This window comes from Arachis ipaensis, chromosome B03 (assembly GCF_000816755.2).
Source record: "Arachis ipaensis cultivar K30076 chromosome B03, Araip1.1, whole genome shotgun sequence".
Classification (NCBI taxonomy): domain Eukaryota; kingdom Viridiplantae; phylum Streptophyta; class Magnoliopsida; order Fabales; family Fabaceae; genus Arachis; species Arachis ipaensis.
This window is the reverse complement of record NC_029787.2, coordinates 96,649,852-96,668,733: the sequence shown is the minus strand read 5'-3', so window position 1 is coordinate 96,668,733 and position 18,882 is coordinate 96,649,852. Positions and strand designations below refer to the sequence as shown.

The 18,882-nt window shown below is 37.5% G+C and overlaps 1 protein-coding gene across 1 annotated transcript; it reads left to right on the top strand.

Annotated features, from left to right (window-relative positions):
- Nucleotides 15,968-16,873, top strand: LOC107633415 (protein FAR1-RELATED SEQUENCE 9-like). Its single transcript, XM_016337049.1, has one exon. It carries the CDS (start codon nucleotides 15,968-15,970, stop codon nucleotides 16,871-16,873), a length of 906 nt encoding a protein of 301 aa, XP_016192535.1.

Below are 18,882 nucleotides of genomic sequence, written 5' to 3'. Positions count from 1 at the left end.
GGGTCGATCCCACAGAGATTGTCGGCTTGAAGTAAGCTATGGTCATCTTGTAAATCTCAGTCAGGCGATTCAAATGGTTATGGAGTTTAAGATAATTATGAATAAAACATAAAATAAGATAGAGATACTTATGTAATTCATTGGTGAGAATTTCAGATAAGCGTATGAAGATGCTTTGTTCCTTCTGAACCTCTGCTTTCCTATTGCCTTCTTCCAATCATTCACACTCCTTTCCATGGCAAGCTTATGTTGGATTTCACCGTTGTCAATGGCTACCTCCCGTCCTCTCAATAAAAATGGTCCAAATGCGCTGTCACCACACGGCTAATCATTTGTCGGTTCTCGATCATGTTGGAATAGGATCCATTGATCCTTTTGCGTCTGTCACTAAACCCAACACTCGCGAGTTTGAAGCTCGTCACAGTCATCCCTTCCCAGATCCTACTCGGAATACCACAGACAAGGTTTAGACTTTTTGGATCTCAGGAATGCTGCCAATAATTCTAGCCTATACCACGAAGACTCTGATCTCACGGAATGGAAGGCTCGGTTGTCAAGCGAGGAAACCATGCGTCATGAACCAAGAGGCTAAGAGATATGCACTCAAGCTATTGCAAGTAGAACGGAAGTGGTTGTCAGGCACGCGTTCATAGGTGAGAATGATGATGAGTGTCACGGATCATCACATTCGTCAGGTTGAAGAACGAGTGTATATCTTAGAGAAGAAATAGGCTTGAGTTGAATAGAAAAATAATAGTACTTTGCATTAATTCATGAGGAACAGCAGAGCTCCACACCTTAATCTATAGTGTGTAGAAACTCCACTGTTGAAAATTCATAAGAACAAAAAGGTCTAGGCATGGCCGAATGGCCAGCCTCCCAAAGATGAAAAGTATTCCAAGATCAAAAGTATATGTGAAAAGTACGAAAATACAATAGCAAAAGGTCCTATTTATAGAAAACTAGTAGCCTAGGATTTACAGAAATAGGTAATTAATGTAAAAATCTTCTTCCGGTCCCACTTGGTGTGTGCTTGGGCTGAGCATTGAAGCTTTCACATGTAGAGACTTTTCTTGGAGTTAAACGCCAGCTTTTGTGCCAGTTCTAGCGTTTTGACGCCAGAATTTTTAAGCTGACTTGGAACGCCAGTTTGGGCCATCAAATCTCAGGCAAAGTATGAACTATTATATATTGCTGGAAAGCCCAGGATGTCTACTTTCCAACGCAATTGAGAGCGTGCCAATTGGGCTTCTGTAGCTCCAGAAAATCCACTTCGAGTGCAGGGAGGTCAAAAATCCAACAACATCTGCAGTCCTTTTTTAGCCTCTGAATCAGATTTTTGCCTAGGTCCCTCAATTTTAGCCAGAAAATACCTGAAATCATAGAAAAACACACAAACTCATAGTAAAGTCCAAAAATGTGATTTTTATTTAAAAACTAATAAAAATTAATAAAAACTAACTAAAACATATTAAAAACTACCTAAAAACAATGCCAAAAAGCGTATAAATTATCCGCTCATCACTATCCAAGAATTAAAGAAAGCCAAGGCTCATATAGAGACCATAGAGGTTCCCTTGCATACACTCCTGTAGTGCATGAGTTCTGATGAATACTCATCCTCTGATGAGGGTGAAGCCACTAGGGAAGAGCAAGTTGCTCAGTACCTAAGAGCTCTCATGAAGCTGAATGCTAAGTTATTTGGTACAAAACCTTTGGAAGAAGAACCTCCAGTGTCGACCAAAGAACTCAATACTTTGGTACAGCAGAAGCTACCTCAGAAGCTTCCGGATCCCAGAGGCTTCCTAATTCCTTGCACCATAGGCACCATGACCTTTGAGAAGGCTTTGTGTGACCTAGGGTCAAGTATAAACCTCATGCCACTCTCTGTAATAGAGAAACTGGAATCTTTTGAAGTACAAGCTACAAATATCTCACTAGAGATGGAAGACAAATCAATGAAGAAAGCATATGCTTAGTAGAGGATGTATTGGTAAAGGTTGAAGACCTTACATCCCTGAAAACTTCATAATCTTAGATACTGAAGAAGATGAGGATGAATCTATCATCTTTGGAAGACCTTTCCTAGCCACTGTCAATGCTATCATTGATGTAGCTAAGGGAGAACTGATTCTACAACTAGCGGAGGATCACATTCTGTTCAAGATGCCTCACCCCAACTCTCCCTTTGAAAAAAGAGAGATAATTGTACAACACTTAGTGTTCCAACCATCTCTTTCAGTGCAAAGCTTTACTAAGTCCCCAAAAATCAATTCTACATTTGGTGTTGGGCAGCCATTACAAGCACTGAGAACAAAGGTACTAAGAAGAAAGTACCTAAAGGCTGGAGGGACAAGAGAGTCCCCACTGAAGGCCTCTCACCTGGCATGAGAGTTGTCTTCACCAAGAAACCAGTCATACCACATACAGTGAGTCGTGTCTTGTCTCTAGAGTATGTGGAGCTCATCCATGAGAAGACAGGAAGAAAGTTCATTGTAAGGGGCGAAATTCTGAGCCTATATCAATCTCCAAAAGGAGCTAACCGTCAATCTAGTGACGTTAAAGAAGCACTTGTTGGGAGGCAACCCAACCCTATTTAGTTATTTTTATTTCTTTTAATCCCTTAAATTTGTTTTTTTTTAGTTATTTCTTTAGGTTCATGATCATGTGAAGCAGTCAGAACAGAGACAGAAAGGTTCAACAATGAAAATAGACCACTCTGGATAGAGTGTCTTGCTGGCGTTGAACGCCATCCAGGGAGCACTGGCTGGGTGTTCAACACCCAAATTGGCAGACTTGCTGCCGTTGAATGCCAGCCAGGGAGCACTGACTAGGCGTTCAACGCCCCAATTGGCAGCATAGCTGGCGTTGAACGCCAGCCAAGAGCATAGTGCTGGACGTTCAACGCCCATGAAGAAGGGCACGGAATTTGAATTCCCTAGCCTCTCAGGATCAGTGGGTCCCACAGCATCTTTACCTACCCCACTTCTTCACTCTTCTTTTTCACACTTCCCCATACACTCTTCCCTTTAAACCCTAGCCCAATCATATCCATATCACTTCTCGAAAACCATCATAACTCCCACTAACCCCCACCCACTTCAAAATCAAATTTTCCTCCCATTACCCCACCCATGACCAAACCCTAACCTAGCCACTCCTATAAATACCCCCTCTTACTAGCCCTTTGTACACACACTTCATATACTCTAAAGCCCACTTGGCCGAATTACTTCTCTCCCTCCATCTCCATCTATTTTCTTCTACTCCATTCTTCTCTTTTTTTTATTTTTGCTCGAGGACAAGCAAAGATTTTAAGTTTGGTATGGAAAAAATATTGCTTTTTACTTTCCATTATTACTTATGGCACCCAAGGTTGGAGAATCCTCTAGAAAGAGGAAAGAAAAGGCCGTAGCCACCACCTCCGAATCTTAGGAGATGGAGAGATTCATCACCAAAGCCCACCAAGACCACTTCTATGAAGTAGTAGCAGAGAAGAAGGTGATCCCTGGGGTCCCTTTTAGGCTTAAGAAGAATGAGTATCTGGAAATCTGAAGAGAGATCCGGAGAAGAGGTTGGGAAGTCCTAACCAATCCCATCTAAGAGGTTGGGATCTTAATGGTGCAAGAGTTCTATGCTAATGCAAGTGTCACGAAAAACTATGACATTAGTGTGAACCCAAATCCCAAGAATTGGAGCACCATGGTCTGAGGGAGAATCTTAGACTTCAGTCCAGAAGGTGTGAGGTTGGTGTTTAACTTGCCTTTGATGCAAGGCGACCCACATCCTTACACTAGAAGAGTCAATTTTGATCAAAGGTTAGATCAAGTGCTCTCAGACATCTGTGTGGAAGGAACACAGTGGAAAAGGGATTCCTAAGGCAAGCCTACTCAACTAAGAAGGCTTGACCTCAAGCATGTAGCTAGAGGATGGTTGGAATTCATCCAACGCTCTATCATCTCTACTAACAAACGGTCAAAAGTGACCATTGACAGAGCCATCATGATTCATTACATCATGATTAGGAGTGAGGTGGATATACATGAGGTGATATCTCAAGAATTGTACAAGATAGTTGAAAAGCCTTCCACCAAGCATTCTCTCACCTCATATGTCACCTATGCAATTCAGCTGGAATTTTCATAGAGGGAGGCATCTTCATTGAGGAGGACAAGCCCATCACTAAGAAGATGATGGAGCAAACTAGAGACCATGCACATGAGCCTGTGCAACCGCCTCAGCAAGAAATCCTTGGGATACCTCAAGGGATGCAATTTCCTCCTCAAGGCTATTGGGACCAATTGCATAATTCTCTTGGAGAATTGAACACTAATATGGAGCAATTGAGGTTGGAACATCAAGAGTATTCTACCATCCTCAATAAAATAAGAGAAGACCAAAGGGCTATGAGAGAAGAACAACAAAGACAAGGGCGTGACATTGAAGAGATCAAGCACTACATTGGATCCTCAAGGAGGAGGAGTTGCCAACATCACTAAGGTGGATTCGTTCTCTTAATCCCCTTTCTTATGTTATTTTTCTGTTTTTTGTTATATTTTTATTGTCTGTTTTCTTGTTCTTGTTGCATGATCATCTATGTCTTAAAGTTATGAAATGTTTCATATATCTCTCACCTTACTTAAAAGAAAATTTTATTTGAAAAGAATTGAGATACATGAATTTTGAGTTCTATAATAAGAATAGTAAATTATTTTGATGTGGTGTCATTGCTTTTGTTTTCTGAATGTATGAATGAACAGTGCATAATTGAAGTTGGAATTAAGAATGTTGGCTCTTGAAAGAATGATGAAAAAGGAGAAGCATTATTGGTAATCTGAAAAATTCAAAAAAAAATTAATTCTTGAAGCAAGAAAAAGCAGCAAAAAATCAATAAAAGAAAAAAAATATAAATATATATGCTTGCGAAAAAAAAGAGATAAAAAGCAGAAAAAGCCAATAGCTCTTTAAACTAAAAGGCAAGAGCAAAAAGCCAATAACCCTTTAAACCAAAAGGTAAGGGTAAAAGGATCCAAGGCTTTGAGCATCAATGGTTAGGAGGGCCTAAAAGAAACAAAATCTTGGCCTAAGCACTTCAAATGAAAAGTGTCCCTAACTATATGCTTGTGGTGTGAAGGTGTCAAGTAAAAAAACTTGAGACTGAGCAGTTAAAGTCGTGATCCAAAGCAAAAAGAGTGTGCTTAAGAACTCTGAAAACCTCTATTTGGGGATTCTAGCAAAGCTGAATCACAATCCGAAAGAGTTCACCCAGTTAAGTGTCTGTGATATTTATGTATCCGGTGGTAATACTGGAAAATAAAGTGCTTAGGGTCACAGCCAAGACTCTAAAAATTGTGTTCAAGAATGAAAAATAACTAAACTAGGAGAGTCAATAATATCATCTGGATTCTAAGTTCCTAAAGAGACTAACACTTCTGAGTTTCAATGGATAGAGAGATGCCGAAACTATTCAGAAGCAAAAAGCTACTAAGTCCCACTCATATAATTGAAACTGAGCTTCATTAAAAACTCTGAGATTTATTGTATCTTACTCTTCTTTTTATCCTACTTTGTTTTAGTTGCTTGGGGACAAGCAACAGTTTAAGTTTGGTGTTGTGATGAGCGGATATTTTATTTGCCATATTTTCATATAGTTTTTAGTATGTTTTGTTTAAGTTTTATTAAGTTTTCATAGGTTTTAGTGCAAAATTCACATCTTTGGATTCTACTTTGAGTTTTTGTGTTTTTATATAATTTCAGGTATTTTCTGGCAGAAATTGAGGAGCTAGAGCAAAAGTCTGATTCAGAGGCAGAGAAAGCACTGCAGATGCTGTCAGGATCTGACCTCCTTGCACTCGAAAGAGCTTTTTTGGAGCTACAGAAGTCCAAATTAAGCGTTCTCAACGCTTATGGAAAGCTAACATCCAGGGCTTTCCATCCATGTATAATAGTCCATACTTTGCTTCAGAATTGAAGGCTCAAAACTGGCGTTCAACGTGACCAGCGTCCAACGCCCAAGAAGGTGTCCCTAGCCAGCGTTCAACGCCCTAGAGCCCTCCTAGCACGTGGCTCACTCTTTTGCTCAGCCCAAACACTCACCAAGTGGGTGCCAAAAGTGGATTTTCGTACTAAAAGACTGTTTTACCCTTCTTATATAATCCTTAGTCATTAGTCTAGTATTTATTTAAAAACTTTTATACTTTTTAGGGATTCAACCAGCTTTCCAAACACTTTACACGTTTTATTGTATTTTTCTCTCAGTATGAGTCTCTAAACCTCCTAGGTTGAGGGGAGGAGCTCTACTGAGTTTTATGGATTAATAAAGTATTACTGTTTTATCTTCAATCCGTGTTTGATTCTCTATTCTAAGATGTATCTTCGTTCTTCATCCTTATGAATGCGTTGAACTGGCACAAGGTTATCTCATTCTACATGGGTTTAGAGTTAGTCTTTCATCGGACAATGATGAACCACTAGCTTGATTATACATCTCTTAGACAGCTTATCCACGACTTTCTTGCGGACTTCTCGAAACACCAGTTCAGAAGAGGTATGGGGAGATTAGAGTCTTTCTGGTAGAGGCTAGAACCAAAGGTGCAGCATTCTCTGATCTGAAAGATTCGACCTTGTCTGTGGCGTTTTGAGTAGGATCACTAAAGGGAAAGAACTGCAGGAGCTTCACCCTCAATCAGACTGGATCCACACTAACCCTGGGGTTCAGCTCTGGAGGAGAATTGGCAGCCTCTCAAGAAAGGCGTTGATCACTTGCAGCCTGCCATAGAAGAAATTATTCACAGTTGGAAGAGTTAGTAAAACTGAATTGATCCAGAAGAATAAAGCATCTCCAAAGCCTTAACCATCTTTTTATCATTGCATTCACCATCAACTGAGTAATGTTATCTTTATTTTACTTTTATGCGTTTTAAACAACCAACCAACTTTTCTATTCGCCTGACTAAGATCTACAAGATAACCATAGCTTGCTTTAAATCACAATCCTCGTGGGATCGACCCTAACTCACTCAGGTATTACTTGGATGACCCAGTGCACTTGCTGGTTCAGTTGTGTGAAGTGTAATTCCGTGCACCATTGTCACCCTTTGATCATTTTCCTTGTTTATGTTTAGCATGAGGACATGCTATTGTTTAAGTATGGGAGAATTGATGAGTCCATATTTGATGATTAATTTTGGCTTGAATTAGATGGATTTCATCACATAAACTCACATTTAATCACCAAAATAGCATACTTTTGTGTTTCATCCCTAAATTTAACCTAAATGTGAAAACATGCATTTTTGTTCTTAAATTAAGCAATTTAATTCCACTTTTATTCCATTCGATGTCGTGATATGTTTTGTGAGTGACTTTAGGTCCAATAGGCAAGAATGGCTAAGCAAAAGTGGAAGGAAGCATGCAAAAAGGGAGAACACATGAAGAAAACAAAGAAAAAGCACACAGCCAAGTGTGCATACGCAAAACCTCCTGTGTGCACGCACAAGTGCAAAAACCAGCAAGTGTGCGTACGGACAGATGTTTGCGTACACACAGGTCCCAGTGCATGACTTCATTAAAATGTCACGTGGCTGTCGATTTTGGGGCTCTCTTGGCCCAATTTTGGAAGGCTGGAGGTTGAATTGAAGTGCTATATGAAGGAGACATCAACACATAAGAAGGCATTAGCTTAGGATTAGTTTTAGGGAGCTCACCTTAGATAGAAAATACATAGTAGGAGTAGGAGTAGGAGTAGTGTTGTGTAGAAAATGCTCTCTTAGGGTTTACTTAATTTCCGTTATAGCATTTTATAGTTTCAATTTTGCTCTTAGATTTTGCTTATCTAATTGTAAGTACTCTTCAATTCCCTCTTTAATTATACTACTCTTGCCATATTTTCTTATAGTTGAAGTTACTTTGTTAATATATGCAATTTTAATTTCTTGAAGTTTTGATTGATGAATTTAATGTTTTATGATTTCTCCTTGCTTGGTTGAATATCTATTGTTGATTTTGTGAATAGTTTCGTTATAGTTTTCATTTTCCTTTGCAATTTCTTATGTTTTGCTTTTATGCCCACCAAGTGTTTGTGAAAATGCCACTTGGTAATTTTGAGTAGATTTTCACACCTTGGCTTGGGAAATGAGCTCCTAGGATACTAGAGTCATAATGTTCAACATTTAGTGGTAATTCTTGGGTAGTTAGTTGGCTCTTGTTTCCATTGATGCTAGCTTTTTACTAAGAAATTAGTAAGTTAGCTAGGACTTATGGATTAAGGTCAATTATGCTTGCTTGACTTACTTCTCGATGTTAGGGGTTGACGAAGCGAGATTGACTCATCATAGTTGCCATAGTTGTGGTTATGACAATGATAGGATTCCTTAATTCTCATTCCCAAGTCAATGCTCTTTTATTCATTTATAGCATTTTCACTAGTTTTGACCTTGTTTCCTTTTTACTTGCATTAATTTCCTTTTTTATCATTGCTTAGTTATTTTATCTCTTGGTTCTTTTAATCTTTTATTCCTTGATTGAAAACCCCCTTTTCCTCACAACCAAGAGTGTGACATCTTAATTGCATTGTCCGAGGGAGACGAGCCGAGGTTTAATTACTCTCGGTTATATTTTTATTTGAAATTTAAACTTTGATGGTGGGAGTTGGTTGCCGGTTTGGTCTATACTTGTAACGAAACGCTTATTTCCTATTGAGAAAATCCGAACGGGTGCTATCCTCACTCCATCATGCACCAAATTGTATTAAGTAATACCATGGTGAGTGGATATCGTTCCCATGAGAATTAATGGTTTGAATCAAGCAACGTCTAATTGAACTCTAATTAGCTCCATCATACCTTGGCAAGAGGATTGTGGATCTTGAATTAGAAGCAAAGAAGAGTGAAGGGAGAATTCATTGTGAACGTGAGAAAACTTATAGATTTACGAAGTAATCAAAGAATGAGAATGTTGAAGGCTTCGGAAATGTTAAATTCTTAGAAAAAATAATACTTGTGTTTTCCTACTTTAACTCATGCAAAAATATTTTTGCAGCAAATCATTTATAATTAACTTCTAATTCCTTGGTAATATAATTTCTCTTAACTAATCATCAATCTTTTGGTCAACTAATTAAGAGAAGAGGTGAAGTACTGTTTTGATTTAAAGCCACACAACTTTTAAAATATTATTCCTAGTCAAGTTAAAAATCATGAGAAAAAATTTCAATCTAATTCCGATATTAAATTTTCTAAAGTAATAACAGAATCTAAAACAGAGTTAGAATATTTTCAAATACTTCTAATCATTAAAGATGAATAACGAAACTCAATCTTGAAAAATTAGCAAAGCATGGATTAAAATAAAGAAAGCACTTGCATTACTAATCAAAAAAATAAAACAGAGCTCCTAACCTTTAACAAAAGAGGTTTATTACTCATGGTAGGAAAAAAAATAACCTAAAACTAATGAGGTGCTTGATAGCCCCAATATTCGATGATTTCTGTAAACCTTGTTCACTTATTTATATTCCAGCTTCCTAACTAATTGAAATTCAAAAATTAATCTTATCTTCCGAAGGAAAAGACAACAACTTATTCAAATTCAAATCTAATCTAATCTAAATCCTAACAACCAAATCCTATTTTTCTAGAAGAAGTTGTTGCTAACTAATCATTTAAATCTTGAATCTTGAGTTGAATTTGGAACTTTCTGTGAGTTGAAATTGGACTTGACACTGGGCTCCTTGGATTGGCAGTGGACTTTGAAGCATTCTAGATTACTGGGAGTTGAATTTGCACTTGGAGTTGGGCTCCGAATTTGGGTGTTGGGCACCCAGTACTTGGGATTTTGGTAGCGCTGGGTTCCACTCTCTAAAGCTGGACACCAGCCCACTTGTGCTTCCTCCCAGGCACAAAGGTGCTGGGTTTGATGATGGTGGAATTGGGCGCTGAGCTTGGGGTAAGGGCATTGTGCGCCACTTCCTTAGAGTTGGGCTTGGAGGTTGGGCGCCCAGCTTGGAGCAGGGGCGATGGGCTTCCAGTTTCTGGTGCTGGGCTTGATCTTTTCAAGCCTGGCGCCAACCTTATGTTCCTCCTTGGAAGTGTACTTGTGTTTTCTTATAAATTTCATCCTGATTTGTTTTAAATGTGGCCTAAAAACATAATCATTCTAAATAACTCCAAACATATGATTAGTCATCAAACTTCACTAAAAACATAAGAATTTTGATTTAAATCTAAGAAAAACTAATTAAAAATAAAACTAAAAACAAGTAAAGATGTTTAGGCATCAAAAGACAAACCATTAAATAAGACAGCGAGGTTATGTTTGAACAAGTCTGTGGTGTCACTACAAGAAAAAAGGCCTATGGCCACGCTTTTTTCTTGCCACGCTTCAAAAGCGTGGCCAAAAGTGGTCAATGGCCACGCTTTAATGAGGGTGGCGATAGATAAGAGATTTGGCCACTTTTTTTTTGCCACGCTTCAAAAGTGTGGCGAAAATGATCAACGGCCACACTTTTGTAAGGGTGGCAATTGATTAGAGAAAAGGCCACGTTTTTTTTCTGCCACGCTTCAAAAGCGTGGCCATAGAGAGAAACAAGGACGTTTTAAAAGCGTGGCGACAGGGTTTCATTACGGCCACGCTTAAAAAGCGTGGCTATATGCTGGTACACTATATGCACTAGTGTGTCTTCTATTCCGATCTATTATATGCAAGTGTCTCTTATGCACTCATATGTTTGTCAAAAAAAAATAAATTCTACTATTCACCAATTTCTATGAAATGATAGAAATAATGAAAAAAATTTGTCTCTTGTTAATTGACAAACTATTATTTCTCTTAAGAAAGCGGGTAAATTTAATATTAGAGACTCTTTTTGTGTGAATTATGTTTTGACGAATACATTAATATAACAATTTTTAAATATTAGAAACAAGCTGAATGTCCAAATTATGCTTGACAAGTATTTGAAGAACCAATTTAATTTTGTGTTTTATGTTCCAAGGAATCCTCTTGTTTTTGGAAAAATTTAATTGTTATATTTAATAAAGTTAAGATGTTTATTATGTTGTTTAAAAGGTAGTTTTTTCTTTTGGTTCATTGACCCATTGACCAATCTCTTTTTGGTATGATCACTGGTCCTCAAATGGCAATTATGCAATGTTCTTCCTTTCATTCACATTTCTAATGTTGACTTAACTCTTGGTGATATTTGATCTTACTCCAATGGGCATTTAAACAGACTTGGTATCCCTCTGACAACTGACATAGTGCGTGGAATTGTTTTATAAGTTTCATTCAAGAGTGCACATTGGACCTCAACCGGGTTGGCATTGGAATTCTAAGTCCAGCAGGCAGCAGCACTTATAATGCTAGAGATGGTTGCCTTTGGCTCTTGAGATGTTCTTACGATTGGAATGAACATATAACCATAGTTGTCAGAATCGAATCGGTGATCGAACCGATCAGGTCATTGGGTCACTGAATTATTGGTTTAATCGTTGGATTACTGGTTAAACTGGTTAATCCGGTCTTATGTAAATAAAAAATAAAAAATAGTCAAAAATTTAAAATTAAAATTTAAAATACATATTTTTACTAACATTTTAAAATATCAAATTATTTTAAAACAAGGAAGATATCTATATCTATTATAATTTGCATTAATTTAAATAGAAAACATAGTGATCTAGTGGTTGGGGAGCCCTTTGGTTTCCTTGAGGGTAGGGGTACCTCAAACATTTTGAAAATATTTTCTCCCAAGTGGTTCGGTCGGACTGCCTCACCGAGTTTGACCGGTTCGTACCGGTTCACACCGAGTTTGACCGATTTGCACCGGTTCAATTCCTTGTACGGTTTAAATATCAGACCGAATCGATATAGAGTCTGGTTCACTGGTTTTTCGGTCGAACCGGTCGATCCGGTCCGGTTTTTACAACAATGCATATAACAAAAGGAATCCTCTCCTGTGATTTATCACCTTTAATTCTATGAGTAGAACCAAAAATAAATAAGAAAAAGAGAGTAATAAATGATTAGATTAAATACTGAATACCATCTAGTTTTTTTTTATTAGAGAGGATCCACTCCTTATCAAATTGAGATGACATTATCAATTTTAAAATAAAAATATCCACTCTCTTGAATCATTTTAATTAAGATATTAGATTTTGGAGGCCACTCACATAGAGTTGACAAAAACAACTTTTTTTAAAGTTGCTGACGTGTCACTTTATTATTGGTGTTTTATAAAACCGGTTAATAAAATTTATTTTTAAACCAGATACTTTAAATCTGGTTCGACCAAGCTGGTTTAAATCAACTGGTCCGAGTCTTTTCCTTTTTTGCCCTTTTCTTCAGTCCATCAAACTGCGTCGTTTTATAATCTCTTTTCCTCCCTCAACTTCACTTTCACATAAGCTCTCTCATCTCTCAAATCTCATTGACCCAAGTTTTCTCCTTTTATCAGCATCATCCGACAAGCTCGTCGTCGGTCTCTCCCGGCTCCGATCTCGCGTGCCTTCCTTGCCGTCGTCGTCACTGGCGGTAGTAGCAGCAGCTCTTGGACCTGGACGTCGTCGCCGCTCCGTGTCTTGTCACTGCCTCGTAGTCAGTCTCGCGCCGTCATTGCCCCCGTCGACGCCGAGACAGAAGCAGCAAGTCCCCGACTTCCTCCTCGCCTTTAGCAACTCCTCGGCCTCCTTCGCACAACCTGGTCCCAATCTGGTGAGTTTTCAACAAATTTTTCTCTTCGTCTGTTTTGTGTTTGGTTGCTGTGTTTGATTTTTTTGTCAAAAATAATCACATTGAGTGAAGATCACCAATATGGGCACATGGGTATTCATAAAAAGATGAACTGTATGAATGATTGAAGCCAAAATTTGGGATTTTTTACTATTTTATTAATAATTGTATAATTGGGATCAAACAAAATTAAATGGGTTATGCAAAAAACTGGTAACTAAAATTGAAATTGATTTTGAAATAAGAAGTAGTGATGAAAGGGAAACAGTAATATAAAAAAATATAATTGCAGAGGTAAAATTGGAACGGAAAAGGAAATAAAGTAAAATTCAATTGAGAAAAGTAATACCAGAAAAACAATGTTACATAGCTAGAGTTCTTGTCCGAATTTAAAGTGCTAGAAAGATGCAACAAAAATTTAGGATTTTATATTTTTATAGACTACCTACTTAACGGGGTGATTTTGGGCAAATAAACAAGGGATGCATAGCATTTTTTCATAGCAGTATATGTGGCATTAGCATTAGTAAATTCAAGTTGATACATTAGCATTAGCAAAGCAAATATTCTAAAGAAGGAATAGGTAGTCTAATGTTACAATTCCTTCAACTCAACCTACTGCAATTTTACTGGAAACTTACCTTTGCCATTCTTTTCTGTGTCTCTTCCCACACGGATTGAGCAACTACGGTTAGCGACTCCCTGCAAGTTCAATGCTATTAGGACGTTTCCATAGAAGATAAAATTCTTGCTTTATTACTGTCTTAAGCTTTAACAATAAAGTTCCAAGATCGATCCCTATTGCAGGACCCTTTTGTTTTTTTTCCATCCTTCAATTCTCTGTCAAAAGCAGTGTATAAATGAAGTATGAATATGAATAGCTTCTGAGTGTGTACATATGTACAGAGAAAAAGAAAGTTATACTAATAAAAGGGTTTATTTAGGTTCCTTGAAACCAAATAATAAATTAATAATATCAAGGGTTAAGCTCAATTGCATTGTGTGCTAACAAAACTTATACGTTGATGGAAAAGTTTATTATCATTTAAAGCTTTACAATTACTCTTAAGATTATCCATTAACAATAACAATTAAGCATTGACCTGCATGTCTGATCACAAACTGAAAAAATAAGTATAGTGTATAACATTTTTGTGGACACAGTTACACATACCTTAGAACTCAAAGGGTAGATAGATGAGTCAAGAAAGAAACCAACAAATATAAATAAAAACGAAGAAGATAATAAAAAAAATCCCATTTCCTTTTATATATATATATAGCATAAATGATCATTTGTTCTGACGAAATAGATCAAGAATGTAGGAGTTCTGTTGAACTCTAAATTTTAAATTCGGATTTTAAGCAATAGGTAATTTCAAGAAATACCCAAGAGAATGTGTCTATGCTGGCTGTTTCATGCTTTCCTGTCAACCTTCTTTCATTTCCTTCTCCATTTCACATTTCACTTATGTTAAATTCATATTTGCATGTTTGGATTAAGTGCTTGCCATGTTTGGTTGACCAATTTCATTTTTCTTAATTAAATGAAACTGTAAATGACATTGGACGTGTTAGTGTTTACTTTTGAAAAAATGATATTTCTGCAATTAAATTAGTGCCTAAGCTTGACTTTTTTGTTAATTTAGTGTGAAACCATCTAATTTAGTGTTCATTTGTTTGGTTTGAGAAACCTTGGTAACTTGGTAAGGGTGTGCAAAACTTAGACGGAGTTGAAATTTAACCTAAATTTAAAGTATATTTTGTTGATTTAGACTTGTCATTCTTTTCGGTATTTATTTTGTATCTGAATTAGGATTATGCTCTGAATCAAATTATTTGAAATATATTGGATAAAATACTAGAGTTGAATTTGAATCTATTAAATATACTGAGATCTGCAAAATACAATTCTAAGGTGTCTTGAAGAAGTAGAAAATTATATGTGTATCTCCTACTTCTACCTGTTCTTGTTTAGGGGGTAAAATTTTCACTTTTTTACATATATAGAATTAGAAAGAAAACGAGTGTGGGTGCAATGGATGTTGATTCGGAACCACTCAATTCAGAAGAGAACGTTAAAGATTGCTTGATGACCGGTGTGGAAGAGAATGTAAATTGCACTTGTGATTGCGGTGGCAGCAGTAGCAAGTATGTTGTTGTGACGGCCGATGATATTATAAATCAGACATTTGAAACATCGGATGCAGCTTATCACTTGTATGTGCGTTATGCAAGGTGTGTCGGGTTCGGAGTTTGCAAGGGTGATACAGCGCGTGGAAAAGATGGAACACAACGTAGAAGGCGATTTTTTTGCAACAAGGAAGGAAAGAGAGCCGATAAATACATCTCTAATTTGAACAGGAAGAGGGAGCATAAAGCGCTGACTCGTACGGGTTGTGAAGCCATGCTTGCGGTGTACTTTGACACCAAAACTTCAGCTTGGAGAGTTAAAAAATTAGTTAAGAAGCACAACCACGATCTTGTCCCCCAATGCTTGGCACACCTAATTCCAAACCACCGTGGGATGAACGAGGCTTAAAACACTCAGGCAAACACCATGCACAATAATGGTCTTTCAAGCTCTAAGATAATGGGACTAATGGTAGGCCTAGCCGGGGGTTATGCTAATGTCGGGTTCACAAAGAAGGATCTGGATAACCGCATTGAAAGAACTCGTCGTGCAAAGCTCATTGGTGGGGATTCTAATGCAACAATGAGCTATCTACTTGGAAAAGCCGATGTTGACCCCATGGCCATGGCAAGGTACAGTGCTACTGATGAAAGTCGGCTGGCGAATCTATTTTGGGCAGATGGCATTTGTAGGGCAGATTATCAGTGCTTTAGAGATGTGCTTGTATTTGATACAACCTATCGGAAAAATAAGTACAGAAGACCGTTGGTTATCTTCTCGGGTTGTAACCATCACTGTCAAACATGCATATTTGGCTTTGCCTTGATAGAGAACGAACAAACGGCAACATATACGTGGTTGTTGCAAAACTTTCTAGATGTCATGCTGAACAAGTCTCCTAGTGTTGTGGTCACAGATGGTGATGAGGCAATGAAGGCAGCAATTCAATAAATCTTCCCAAATGCAACTCACCGATTATGTGGTTGGCACATTCAGAAAAATGTAACGGCAAGCATAAAAAGCAAAGGTTTTTCCGACGACTTCAGAAGATGTTTGTATGCTCCATGGCATCCGAATGAATTTGAAAAATATTGGGAGAATATGATAAAAAAATATGGGTTGGAGGAAAATGAATGGGTACTAAATGAGTATCAAAAGAGAAAAAGCTGGGCAAGCGCCTACTTGCGAGATAAATTTTGTGCTGGATTTAGAACAACATCAAGGTGTGAAGGGATAAACAACTTCATCAAGAGGTTTATTGGCATTCGTCAAAGTCTTTTAGAGCTAGTCCAGAATCTTGAACATGCTCTTAGGGATTATAGACACAACGAATTAGTTTCTCAATTTAAGACGGTGTACGGAGAGCCTGTGTTAACAACTCGCTTAGCTGCATTGGAGCTTTGTGCTGCAAATTTTTACACACGGGAGATGTTTGGCAAAGTAAAAACAGAGATCGAAGGAGTGGTTGCATTAGATGTTATAAATGAGGAAAATATATCAACTACTGTTGTTTTAAAAGTTAAGGAGTATGACAGAGGGCAACATATATACACCGTACTTTATGAGCGCAACACCGAGAATATGGAGTGTGAATGTAGTAGGTGGAGTAGTGAAGGCATTCCCTGTTGCCACATGTTTTGTGCCATGAAAAGGGTATGTTTACAGAAGTTGCCAGAAAGTCTTCTTTTGAGAAGATGGTCCAAGGATGCCAAAAAGTATATGGACGAAAGTTCAGCTGGAAGCATTGTGCAAGATGGAGAAAGAGAATTTTTAATGCGCTATGGCGCATTGTCAGTGGCAGCTACGTGGATGGTATTCTTAGGAGCTCAAGATGATCCTTCTTTCCATGACACTATGAATGAAGTCTCCCGTTTGACCAAAACACTAGAGCAAAAGTCATGCTTGAAAAGAGGAAGAAGAGATTCTCCCATGCCGAACTTTGTTGGTGACCCTTCAGTTGTCAAGACAAAAGATGCACCAAAGGGGAAAAAAGAGAGAGGAAAATAGAGGTGCACTAAATGCAACAATGCTGGTCATGTAAAGAAGAATTGTCCTGTGAAAAATGAGGGTGACAATTTGGATGATAAGATTGGTGGTGGCACACAGGCTAGCTTTGGTGCAGAAAAGGTCAGTCAAATTCAAAATGGCATTATGCTTTACTTGAATTAAAATAACCTGTTAAATTCTATGTTGTAGTTATACTTGATAGCAAGTTTGAGTTCATGCCTTCTTTTGTCACAGGAGCTTCCCAAAGACCCTATGGCTTCTCAAGGGACGCAAGCTAGCTTCGGTACAGAAGAGGTTAGTAAGATACAATATTACATTAGTGGTTACACAAATTAAAATAAACTGGTAAATTCTATGCTGTAGTTATACTTGTTAGAAATTTTGACTGCATGTATCATTTTTTCTTAGGAGCTTCTCAAGGACCCTATGACTTCTCAAGATACATCAGCAGTGCCAAAAACAGAAGTAAATACATATGTGCAGTTAGGGTTTGGGCTAGGTGACTCAGAATTGATTAATAGCCATGGGGCTCCCAACCCACCATATGGAAGTAATCAGTGGCTATTACAGGTATCAGTAATAAGAGATGAATTATTGCATTGTTAGAACTTAGTGATTAGTAAATTTTAAACTGTTTGATATCCATTATGATTCGCTGAATTCCTTTCTTTTTCTCTCAAATTTGTTTGTGCTGTGGAGAACAGGTTGTACAACAAGGACAATATCCAAAGTTCAATGGGATGCAGTAGTGCATTGAGGTTGATATATGATGGGGACTGCTAGACTGTGTATCAAAGAAAAACCAGTAGCAATTTAATGTTTGGTTGTACTCCATGAGAATTTTTTATTTATTGAATCATTGTTTGAGCATTTTAGGCAATTTAATACCTTCTGAAACAGGTGCAGTAACAGATTGTTAAACTGATTTATTTTCTTTTTTACTTTCCAATTGTCATGATAGGTTTATTGTCTTAGTTGGCTATGAATATTTCAATAACAGATTAAATATGCAAATATTTTCTTGTGTTTTACATCAAGCCTCATTAGTTTTGATAATAAAATGTGAATATCCTCAATCCAAATCCGTCTAAAAAAGATTGGTTTTTGTTCCTTATATTCTTCCTCCCTGCTATGGAATGAGAAAACTTGGACACTATCACAAGTGTGTTGCCTTGCTCTTTATTTTGGTATTCTATTTTATGAAGATTTATGTTCTGTTCTGTGAAAAAAATGCATAGAAATTTAGTTGTTAACACTTTTGAAAATTGAAGCCTCTTGTGTTCTCTGCTTTTTCTACTTAAGTTTAGTTTTCCAATGCATAGTTTATGGATTAAATTAATGTCAGGAGCCTCGGAGTTTGATGTTGTCAATGTGATTCTTGAGGAGGGACCAATCATCCTACATAGTTTTAGTATATTCTATCACTTGGTTTCACATGTTAGTAAATTCCATGTGGAGAGAAGCTTTCATGAAGGCATATAAGGCCATGGACAAAGAGCTGAGGTCTCATCCGAATCTGGATTGTTTCTGTAGTGGGAGCACAGCTGTAACCATAGTGAAGCAGGTAGCAGCTCAATGAGTAGTGCATTCAGTTGCTGCATATACTTCATTGCTTCTTTTCACTGACATTTCTATGTTGTTCACTTTCCATGGATCAATTCTGTTCATGAAGAAAATAGGGAATTCCCGAGCAATCATGGGATCCAAGGACAGCAATGACTCCATGGTGGTAATTCAGTTGACAATTGATTTGAATCCTGATTTGCCAAGTCAGTTTTGTCATCATTGTTCATCCTTTCTCAGTTCAGTCTATGTTTTTGCTTTGAGATAGCTTATTTGAATTTTTACAGGGGAAGCTTAAAGAATCAAAAGGTGCAAGGGCAAGGTATTTGCCTTGCAAGATGAACCAGAAGTTCCAAGGGTGTGGTTACCTTTTGATGATGCACTTGGATTAGCAATTGCTAGAGTATTTGGCGATTTTTGTTTGAAGGTTTACGGTGTCATTTCTA